Source organism: Orcinus orca, chromosome 5 (assembly GCF_937001465.1).
Source record: "Orcinus orca chromosome 5, mOrcOrc1.1, whole genome shotgun sequence".
In the NCBI taxonomy this organism is placed as follows: Eukaryota; Metazoa; Chordata; class Mammalia; order Artiodactyla; family Delphinidae; genus Orcinus; species Orcinus orca.
The window spans coordinates 147,286,761-147,298,549 of record NC_064563.1 but is presented as its reverse complement, the minus strand read 5'-3'; the positions used below and the strand labels follow the sequence as shown (position 1 = coordinate 147,298,549).

General features: G+C 49.1%; 1 protein-coding gene across 8 annotated transcripts in view; it reads right to left on the bottom strand.

Moving 5' to 3' along the window:
* Nucleotides 1–355: 355 nt before the first annotated feature.
* Nucleotides 356–11,789, bottom strand: part of TRAPPC10 (trafficking protein particle complex subunit 10) — an 89,973-nt gene continuing 78,539 nt past the window's right edge. For 5 of the 8 annotated variants that reach the window (XM_033418427.2, XM_049710388.1, XM_004264607.3 and 2 more), the window contains 5 exons: nucleotides 11,610–11,736; nucleotides 10,384–10,554; nucleotides 6,648–6,825; nucleotides 3,992–4,186; nucleotides 356–3,677 (listed from right to left, as the gene is read on the bottom strand). In XM_033418427.2, coding sequence (XP_033274318.2) covers nucleotides 3,439–3,677; nucleotides 3,992–4,186; nucleotides 6,648–6,825; nucleotides 10,384–10,554; nucleotides 11,610–11,736 — 910 coding nt within the window. In that variant the 3' untranslated portion in view covers nucleotides 356–3,438. Of the gene's footprint in view, nucleotides 3,678–3,991; nucleotides 4,336–5,164; nucleotides 5,958–6,647; nucleotides 6,826–10,383; nucleotides 10,555–11,609; nucleotides 11,737–11,789 lie in introns of those variants that run through there. The other 3 variants (XM_049710389.1, XM_049710390.1, XM_049710391.1) reach the window with 3 other exon arrangements.

Genomic DNA, 11,789 nt, shown 5'->3' with positions numbered 1-11,789 from the left:
ATTATGAAGTGGGGACCAAAACAACGAGACTGAATAAACTGAAAACCTTTTCCGAAGAAAAGAAATTGTATTAGCGATGCTACCAAACATGACAGAGGCAGTTTTACCTTGTCAAACTTCAGGCTGGCAAATAGGTCCACAAAAAACTCGAGAACTCTGAACACTGAAATGTCTTACTTCTAGTGAGCTACTGGGTAATAAGTTGTGAAAATATCCCTAATGCTCCCCCAAAAGTAAATAATCTATGCTTAAGAGTCAAGAACAAGGATTATGGAAAGAAAACAAGAAAGTTCTTTAACTTCAGACACTCAATTTTCACACTCCACAGCAAAAGAATCAAGTTCACAGCAGCAAGTTTCTTCTTAAAATGTGTATTTTCAGAATTACAATGCTTACATTTTAAACAGTCTTAATACAATGGCTTTAGTCTAACAATATATTACAGAATAATGTGAAAAATGACTTTCATAGTAAACCATGAAAATGGAGTTAATACCTGCAGTATCAAAGTCACCAACTTGTCACCTTTTCCAGCCACAGAATCCCAGCAAACCATCAACAATGCTTTTGGGTCTTACAGCCGGACGCACAGGATGAATACATTTAGAGAAAGGGGCATTTTCATGAAAAATCCAATTTTAAAATCACACAGGAGATTTCTTTTAAAGATCACAGTTGACAATAAAACACTTCGATCAGCCTAGTTTGTTCTTTTATAAAAAGTTGTATAAGTTTTCATTTTATGTACACACCTGGAGTGTTTCATTTCATTTTATAACTCAACTTTATTTTAAACACTAAAGAAAAATGGACTAGAAGCCTGTGTGTCTTTTCTCCACTAACCCTTTATGGGATACCCAGCCCCATCAGCTAAGACGAATATGGGAACCCGACCCACTACAGGCTGGGCTGACAATGGAACTGTAGGTAGAAGTCATTTTCAGATTAAATACAATTTCCACATTACAATCAGAAGAGTTACAATTTTTCCGATCATAGGAGACCCTATGAAATTCACCAAAATCATAACTTTTCTTTTTCATTTGCTACTATTTACATCTTCCACAGATATTTGTAAAATGGCTGCATATTCTGCTTCTTAGATGCACATTCAGTACCTGGCTTCACAATTGTTTAACAGCTGCTACACCTTTACCAACGAAACCAGCTTAGCATGTCTCAAACACATAAGCCTTATTTTAAGCAAAACAAAAATCCAATTACCGCCTTTTAGTTTAAAAAAAAAAAAAAAGACGAAGTTTTAGGTGACATTCTTCATTTCTGTTAAAAACAACAACAGAGGCACTCACGTAACTTAGATTGCAAAAGATCTTTTGGGTAATTAGGGGGTAAAAAACAAACCTGCGATAAATTTGACTTCATTCAATTTCCAGACATAAGAAACTACCATAAACGTTTTGGATTTCCCCTCCATTTTTTTCTTCTCTAAATATGTAAGTAGTTAGAGAATTTCATCCTGGGATCAGAACCCAGCACAAAAGTCAACCAAAAATCAGGGAAGCACTGACTCACATTCCCCCTCCAGAAGGTGAGAGGGAACGCTACATCACACACGGAGCAAGGGCGCCTTCCCTGGGCTCCGGGGCTCACCACGTGGATGAGAGGCTTTTCTGACAGAATCAAATATCAAAGATCTCTTCATTCACAAGGCTTGGTGGATCTGTAGGGCAATCATCAATTTTTACAATAAAACAAACTTACGTAAGAAATCCTAAACTATCATTAGATTCTGAACTTCTAATTTGCCTAGTTTATTAGTTTTAAACTGTACATAAGGAAGGTAAATTTCTGAAAAGTTTAATTAAACATACAAGCATTTATCTTCTTTGTACACTTCTCCAATTTCTACAAATGAAAACCATGGTGGGGGGCGGCAGGGATCACCACCTTCATCCGTCAAGCGAGCTAAGGACCGCGCACAGAAAGCAGCTGCTCTGCTCCACGTTCACTTTGCCCTGCGCCTTCCTGCCCCACACCTCCAGCAAGTGGCATATATGCCAGGACAGTGGCAGCTGCTGCAGAAGGCTCCTTCTTCCCTACCGCTCACATGTCTGAGGTTACTCATGAGGACCCACCCTCTGCTGGACCGGCTACATTCGCATTAATCTGGTCAAGTTCAATTCCAACCACACTTTCCCAGTGAATTAAGAGTTCTCTAATTCTTATGTACAAAAATACATCGCTTTGGAGAGCTGGAAAAGGTTTAATACATACAACACTTATTTACAAGCTGTGACTTTCACACCAATAAAAACAAACACATGTTTATTTTGTCCTTGATTTTTGGTGCAACTTAAACATTACATCAGTTAGTTTGTACTTTTAAAAATAATAAATCGACCATATGTACAATTAAATGTACAACCTAGAGCAAAGTAATCCTTTTGCATGGTATGACTGCAATGTAGTGGACAGCAGAGAATAACAGTCCAAGACTTTCGTCCTTCCTACACCCAGACTAGAAATACACTGAGAAGACCCCTCTAATCGTCATTGAAATGGAACCTCTTAATTTCTGAGACTTAAGGTGCAAAAGAAAAATATTCATCATACAGTTACATGTAAAGACTAAGTTTAAAGGTGAGAGAAAAACAACGTACTAACCCCCACAGACACTGTGACAATTAAAATAAATATATACTTAATTCCATGTGCACATAATACCTAATCCACATCGGGGGAGAAGGGAGAAAGGGTTCCAGAAACATTTACTTCCGAATTATTTCAACACCGAGTTCCTTCTCGTGCCCTGGTCTAGTCTCAAAGTACCTTTAACATGGCTCCAGCTGACGAATGCTCCAGGTCCGCCCAGTCTGACATCCCAAGGCACAGAAGGGGTTTTGTTCTTTCCCCACCCCCCCCCCAGCGCCATCCCCCTGCCCAGAAAGGGTGTTATTCTAGAAGAGCACAACTAGAGGATCTGGGGTAAAGGACTGTGTTTTACCCCTCAGGAGACATACAAATCCACCTGGTCCAGAGATCGGGCAGCTGTGTGACCAGAAAGGCACACACGTGTCACTAACAGGCCTGTAAGGCCTGCTGCGCGCCTACCTGAAAGAGCCCTGGGCTTCCGGAGAACCAGCAGATGACAGGCTGCTCAGGGGAGAGCGCCAGAAGCTCTTTCCTGAGCAGAGGGGGAGGGAAAAGGCGGGGCTCTGGGCAAACACGGGAGGACAGCAGCACAGGCACGGGGCGATGAGAAAATAACCAGGCATCTTACACCCCAGACAGCACACAAGTAACGATGCAACCCAGCTGACCAGCTGTACACTGCAATTCTCTGATGCGTCCACGGCCAGGCAGAATCACCAAAAGTCTGGTTAGCGCGAGACAGTTACAATCGAGTCAGGATCCCTTCAGGCGTGCAGGCACACGCACGCGCGCACGGCCGGTCTGGGGACTGAGCCCTGGGCGTGGTCACGTGACGCTGACTTCGAGAACATGGTCGTCCTGGCTGGGGATGACCAGGACCTGCGTGCCCGCGCTGGCGTTGAAGGCCTGGCCGGGGGGCAGCGCCCGGAGCCGGGGCATGGGCAAGCCCTTGTGCTCGCTGCTGGCCACCGAGCGCGTGCTGCCCCTGCTCTGGACGCTGCCGCTGTCCAGCTGGTCGTCCACGTGCTTGTCCACCGAGAGGCTGTCGTTTTCTATCCAGCTATCTGGAAAGCGCACAGGAAGTGAGATGGAGGCCGCCCCGCGCCGACCTCTCCCCACCCCGGGGAGCTGCCAGCCTCCCGAGTCGCCCTTCAGGGCACAAGGATGTCGAAGGCGGCCTCGCCTTTGAAGAGAATCCAGCGCCTGGGTCCTGGGCGGACTGCTCTCCAGACCAGGGCTCAGGACGTGTAGCCCTGACTAGCGTTTGGCCCTGGACACGGGCTGTTAAGCAGCAAGGCTGTCCCCATGCTCGTCTGTGGCCGCTCCGCACGGAGCTGCCCCTCCCACACGGGCGGTGCCCTCACTGCACAGTCCTTACCAGCATCCAGTTGTGACGAGTGCGCAGAGTGATGGGGCAGGTATTTAAACAGCCTGACGTCGGGGAGGGGCAGGTAACCCGCAAAGAGGGGCATCACCTCCATGCGGACTCTGTGAGTGGCCCGAGCAGCCACAGGCATGGAGATGACCCCGGAACTCTTCCCGCACACCGCCCAATTGCTGCTGTTGTCGACAACTGAAACAGAGAGGGGAAGCACCGTTTTCACCCCAAAAAAGGACCTTCAGTGCTCACACCAAATAAGGAACATCAACAGGCTCACACTCCACGATGAGAAGTCCAGAACCGGAGCGTACACTCTGTATCTCGATGCCTTGTAACTGCACCTCAAGGTAAAACACATCTGATTTAATAAGGAAGATACAGGTTGGGTGCACAGGGAAAAGTCACTTTTTCCCCCTCAAGTTAATAAATGAGCAGCGATTCCATTCTGCCTTCAAATCCCCCTGAACGCGCCGTGTGACGCTTCAAGAGCGCGGTCGCTCCGGCTGCAGAATGGGGGCGGGGCAGGGACGCTGGCTCCTCTGGGGGTGGGTCTGACCCCAACTCTACCAAAGAGGCTCTGATGGGATGGGAAGAAAAGATGCAGGTAAGCACTTAGCTCCTCTACGCGCACCTCGGAGAGGCTTACTATATGGCAGGCGCTATTACGAACACTAACTTAAACCACAGCTGGGATGTAATTCAGTGCGACTCGAACACCTAACTGAGCAGTCATTCAGAAGTTAAGGAGGACAGCTGTTGCTTGTCCTCGAGCAGCAGGTGACCTTGCACAGAGGTCAGAGCATCCCTGCCATGGGACACAAAGCAAGAGCCCAGGAGCCCATGACTAGATGCTCCACGAGCAAAGAAGGGGTGGCAGAGGGCGAACTTCCCACAGGTGGGGCCGGGGGGCCTTGGAGGACGGGCAGAAGCCAAAGCAGCATCGCAGAGGGGCACACCGGAGCAGTGGTTCTCCGAGCTGGTCCTCAGGGCACCCGTGAGGGCACGTTCCTGCCTTCCACAGTGTTGACACGCCCTCTGGTGGGAAACGCGAGGGCCTGAGTGTGAGCTGGGGCCCCACGTGCACTCAGAGTCCAGGCATTGTGTTCTTCGCCACCACAGGCTTGCAGGAAAAGACCGCCAGTTTTAGTTAAGGATGCCCTCATGACGCAGTCAAAATCAATTTAATTTTATTAATTCAACCCTTTCGTACACATCTCTTTTTCTAACTTTAATTTTGAGATGATTAGAGACTCACAAGAACTTGCAGAATAGTAGAGAGAGGTCCGTGCACCCGTCACCCTGCTTCCTGTAACATGGGAAGCGGGCCTGGGCACAGCACAGGCCGCCAGGCCACTGAGCTCCCTGGGGCCTCACCAGCGAGCTCGTCAGCCTCAGGCATCCGGCAGACGCCTGCTTATAAATGAATGGCATGAGCCGGGCACTTCTAAGAAGTTGCCCATGATACAGTTCAAAACTCTGATCAAAAGTTAGCATTTTGGAAAACCTGCCTTTGCCACTGTGAGCTTGGCAGGGTCCCGGCACTCCAAGACTCTCGTGATGGGCCCAGCGTGAGCCTGAGACCAGCACAAGTTTGTGGCCCTGAACAACGAAAGGGGCTGCACAATTCAGGAACCGTGTTTCGCAAATGACGGAGGCGCGGGGCTACGAAATGTGCCCGGGGAAAAGATCCTTCCAAAATGCAAGGCAGATGAAAGGACTGAACGAGACAGCACGACACGCTCCCTCATGTGATTTCAGATTCCACGTTGTAACCAGGCTGTCAAAAACTACCGCTTGTTGAGTTTTGGTGGAGTATCAGAGAACACCCACAGTTATCTGAAGGCTGTTCAGAGAGTGCTGCCTTTACCAATTACAAATCTGTGCGAGACTGGAGTTTCTTCATCTACCTTAACCAGTACGGGACATCACCAGATTGAATGCAGCAGACAGGAAAATTCAGTACCTGCCATGAGCCAGACCTTAAAGAGATCTGAAAGGCTGCAAAACGCCATTCTTCTCGCTCTACTTACTGTTCTGGAAAAATAGTTCTTTTTCAAGAGTATTATCAGGTAATGGCTTCCCTATTATTTTAAAATAAGTAAATAAATATTTGCCTCCTTAATTACTTTTAGAGCATTAATGTCCTGACGTCAAAACCTGAGAACCACTACTGAAGAAGCTCAGGCCCAGGAGGAGGGGGGCTGCAAAGGGGTGTCGGGCAGAGACTGGGGAGGGTGAAGGGCCCGGGCATGTCAGGGTCGGGGTGCACGTGGCGGGTGAGGGGAAAGGGAGTGAAAGGAGGCTGGAGGGAAAGGGCAGGAGCATGACTACAGGACGCCTGGCCTGCTCAGCAACGGGGTCTGGGCTCTGCTCCGGGGGGATGGGCCTGACTCACGGGTAGACAGGACAGGGCAGCTCTAGGCACCGCTGTGTGCTCAGCCCTGAGCCCCAAGGCTGTTCGAATGGCTGTTAGGAGAACGACTCCACAGTAACCAGGCTCAACATCCCGTGAGCCCAGGACCGTATCATACACTGGAACATTCAAACGTGCTCTTTCAATTCTAGAACGTTCTCTCTTCAGATGAGGAACACTACACTTTGTGGATGGCAGGGATGAGCACAATAGCCAGTGGAAAGCAGCCTCTAGACCCACCTTCGTACATAAGCTTCGTTGAAAAATAGTCCTCACGTTCCGTCAGCGCCTCATCCCTGTCCGCGTCCGAGAGGTCCGAGAGCCGCGTGATGGACACCTCCAAGGAGCAGAGCGAGCCTGTCTTACAGAGCTCTGTCCCTGGAGGGGGCGATATCTCCGCTCTCACACTGTACAAGGTCTGGGCGAGAAAGGAGAGAGAAGGGCACAGGAGACATAAGCCATCTGAAGAAATGTTGTTTGGGGCCACCACGGTGCCGCCCGCAGACTCGAGAGAGAACGGACCAGAGGAGGAGCTGTGCGTTCGCTGCCCCTGACCGCTGACTCCCTGTAGAGATGATGCCCTCAGGAAGCCCCACCTCAAGAGCCTTAAGCTCTCTTCCTAACGAGAACGCGTGCAAGCATCTCAGGAGGAGGAAGGACGGCCCGTGACCCTGCATGGGCCTGTCACCCACAGTCCGGGTCAGATCCTGCTTCAGGAGCCGCCGCCATCCATCGATCCACATTGATTTATCTGCCCAGGCTGCTTTAAAGCAGATTCCAGACCTGTCACTTCACCCATATATACTTCAGGATGTGTTACTAAACAGTACGGACGTTTTCTTAACAAAACACAATGCCATTATCACAACTAGAAAAATTAACAGGAGTTCCTTGGAAAGGTCCATAATGAACCTTCTCCATAACGCTTCTTTCTCTGTGACCTGTCTGGTAGTCGCACGTGTTCACACTTGCCCACCACCCGGGACAAAGGCCTCAAGCCCGCACAAGGGATCACAGCCCAGGCCCCCCACACGTGGCTGCCCCCCTTCTGAAGAAGAGAACAGCAACACCAAAGGGGCCGATGGAAGAGGCCCTGGCCCGAGCAGCTCACGGCCAGAGCCCGCACGGTCCGCAAGGGCTGCGAGGGCAGCCAGACGAGCGCGACTGTGCTGAGAGCTGGAGAGGCAGCTCCAAGTGACAGAGCGACGAGGCGGCTGCGCTCCTAAGTGCGTGTCCTCGCACACGGCTTCCTGGCTGCTCTCGGGAAGGAGGGGCGGCTGAGCCTGCGTCAGCAGCAAGGGGCCTGCTGACAGCAGCCGCGGAGGCTGCGGGTACAGTGCCTAGAAGTGAGCTCCCCAGAAATCAACTCGGCAGATTTTCAACAAGGGTGCCAGGACCATCCAACGGGGAAAGAAGGGTCTTTTCAACGAGCGGCATAGGGGCACCACATGGAAAGAATGAATCTGGACCGCCACCTGTCACCATACATAAAGTTACCTCAAAGTAGATCGTAGACTGAAATGTAAAAGCTAAAACTATAAAACTCTTAGAAGAAAACATGGGAGGAAATCTTTTTGAACTTGGGATAAACAATGATTTCTTAGACCCTACACCAAAAGTACAAGAAATAAGAGACTAAGGTTGGACTTCACCAAAATTAAAAACTTTTTGTGCTTCAGAGGAAACCATCAAGAAAGTGAAAATTCAACCACAGAATGGGAGAAAATATCTGCAGATCGTATGCATGATAAGGGACTGAACATACAAAGAAACACTTACAACTCAATAAAAAGACAACCCTACTGAAAAATGGGAAAAGGATATGAATAGACATCTCTCCAAGAAGACACACAAATGGCCAAAAAGCGCAGGAAAGATACTGAACACCATGGGCCATCATGGGAGACCAGCTCACGCCCACTGGGATGCCTGTGATCAAGGGGCAGCAAGAACAAGTGTTGGTGTGAGTGTGGAAACTGGAACCCTCACAGGTTGCCAGAGAGAATATAAAGTGATGTTTCTTTAAAAAACAGTTTAACGGCTTCTCAAAGAGTTAAACCCAGAGCTACCATATGACCCAGCAACTCCACCGCGGAATTTACCTAAGAGGATGGAACACATACATACACATAAAAGCTTCCACAAGGATTCTCACAGCATTATTATTCATAACAGTCCCAAGGTGGAAACAACCCAGATGTCCAGCCACAGGTAAACGGAGAACAAAATGTGGCCTATCCACACAATGGAGTATTATTCACCCACAACAAAGAATGGAGTCCTGAACATGCTGCAAAATGAATGACCTCTGGAAACATCCTGTCACGTGAAAGCAGCCAGTCTTGAGAGGATCGCACATAACACGACTGCACCTGAACAGGCAAAGCCCAGGCACACTTGCCTCTGGATCAGCGGTGGCCCAGGGTGAGAAGACGCAGGAGAGGGGGTGAGTGTGAATGGGGCACAGGCTTCTTCTTGGGAGGATGAAAAGTGTGCTAAAACACGATCATGGTGCCGGTAGCACAGCTCTGTCAACACGCTAACTTCACTGACGTGCACACTCCAAATGGGTGAACTTCATGGTATAGAAATCAAATCTCAATGAAGCTTTTTAAAAAACGTGGTATCTGGGGACTTCCCTGGTGGCACAGTGGTTCAGAATCTGCCCGCCAAAACAAGGGACACGGGTTCGAGCCCTGGTCCGGGAAGATCCCACATGCCGCAGAGCAAATAAGCTCATGCACCCCAACTTCTGAGCCTGCGCTCTAGAGCCCGCGAGCCACAACTGCTGAGCCCACGCGCCTAGAGCCTGCGCTCCGCAGCAAGAGAAGCCACCGCAATGAGAAGCCCGTGAGCAGCAACGAAGAGTAGCCCCCGCTCGCCGCAACTAGAGGAAGCGCACGTGCAGCAACGAAGACCCAACGCAGCCAAAAAAGAAAGGTGGCATCTGTATTTCTTATCCTCAGAATACCGGTTTTGAAGAGAGCAATCCACCAGGTATTTTTCTCTGGCCTTTAACTAAGCTTGTTCAGTTCGAAAGGAAAATTTTTCCTATGCTCAATTTGAAAAGGAAGCAAGAAAGACAGAAAATAGTGGAAACTGCTAACTAGTGTTAATCATCATCTGCAGTAAGGAACCCAGATTAAATTTATGCAGACTCTTTACCATACGAATAACTTAATGTTCAGCTGCTATTAACAACACAGCAAAAAGGCACCTGTTTGTCCAACAAAAAGAGGAACTACGCTAGTGATTACGTTTAACTCTAAGGCTAATAAGGAGAGCTCAAGGAAGCAGGAGGGTGGAAACAAATAGTCTTCTGGTTGGAAGGAGGTGTTGAAAAAATTGCTAACGTCAAGAGCTATACAAACACCTTCTCAAATAAAGTGTTTGACGATCTCAGTCGTAAAGAGAAGAAAAGGGAACACCCCAAAAGTTGTGTATCCACATTTTGATTTACCTAACACCAAACCCAATCATCTCAGTACAGAAACAAAACACAACTACTGCCTTTACTCACCTAGGTCTAGGCTGCTTTTAGCTCCACACCTAATGTGCAGGTTAAAGAAAATCTGCTTTAAGTAAGTTTCCATAATACTTTCAGTTTTTCTTCTAAAAAACTAGAGACACAGCAGCTAATGCTCAAGATAAAAGGACTCTAAGAAACGGGTGCAGGACACGACTAAGTCAGCGCTAAGGCAGAGAAAAGGGAGGAGAGGCGGGGTCCTGTCTCTGGAGACGACCGCGCCCAGCGGGAGCCGCGCAGGAGGGCACGAGTGTCAGACCCACCACCGGACCGGACCTCGGGCTCTAACTAGCCAGTCAGGGCCTCCAGGCCCCAAGTGCTGGCTCTTTTCTGCGACTGGTTGCTTCGTTATATTGAAAGCTTTTGTCTGATTTACAGAAGGTAAAGAATATGATGCCTTCTTCCATCTCGCCACCACACAAGCCCACCAGAAAATAAGGCAATACATACCAAAAAATTGTCCACTTGAAATTCGTAAGTATAGGGCTTTAAGGAGACAGACAGCCGCTCCTCAGAAGCTGGGGAGAATCCAACGGAGAACCGGCAGTGCAGGGAGGGGGGAGGCTCCTGCGTCCACTTCAGCTCCCAGACAAAGAACACCGCCTGCCTGCTGTGGATGCGCTGCAAGGGAGTCGGCCGTCACTGCCCGCGCACGCGACACAGGCGCTCAGTCCCGGGGCCGCCTCCCGCCAGGGGGGCGAGAGGGTCGGGGGAGGCGGTCCCCCAGGGCCCGCTTCCCCACACGCCGCCTGCACTGCCCCGCCTGCCTCCCCAGCACTGCCCTCAGCTGCCCTCGAGGAAGACTGCCTCGAACTGGTCAAAAGGGTCTCAGCCTTTGTGATTCCATAAGCTTTACAGCACAGGGGATTATTTTAAAAAGCATAAAGAGCAGTTACTAGTATTCAGTATCCCATACATTCCCAAAGTGGGAAATGTCATCGAACAGTTAAAGGGGACATCCTTACACCCACGCCAACTACTGTGTATATGCCACTAAGTGAAGTGAGGAAGGGAGCTGGCGCCACCTCAGGCAACAGTCCATACCTGTAAGCACAGTGACAGACCCGGGAAGCATTTGAAATGGGTCAAATGCTGGGAAAAACCCTTTGAAAATGCTAAAGATCAGACATCCATTAAGAAAACCTTTGATCTTCTAAACACTCAGCACTGACTGTCTGAAAACACACGCAACCAATGAACAGAAAAAACAGGGCCAGGATTCAGCCAGACAGTGTGAACGTGAACGTGACTCCTTCACAAAGCTACCCCGACACCTGAGAGCCCGTCGCTGGGCAAGGCAGTCATGTACGTGGCAGCCACTGTTTCTGGCGGTGATGGCGTCCATGCAATCAGCATGAGACTGATCAGGACAAGCTTGGAATAAATCTGTGTGTGGAGTCTGACAAATGTAAGATTTAATTTTTCTAAAAATACAAATATCAACCTATTTCTTACTCCATGTGCTGTGCCACTCGGCCCACAGCGAACCGCAAACACGCACATCGCAGCAACACAGCTGCATGTCAGTGCGTGCTTCCCACTGACCACCAGCAAGGTCGTTCCCTGCACGGAAGGGCTCAGCTGAAGCACACGGTCACTTCCATCAACATCACTACACTCTTGTTCTCCTCTGTGTCCTGCTGAGAGGTTTGTGCTCGGTTCTAGGAAACGGTTACCTGTTCGGATTCCGTGTTCAGCGGTATTAGTCGCAGGTCGGTACTATCACCAGTATCCACGAGATGACTATCTGACAGCTGAAAGTCGAGTTCTGACAAATTCTGGACACACACTTGAACATATTTCCTAAAGGAGAAAAACAAGTAATAAGATTTTGCCATTTAAGAACTTTATTAAAT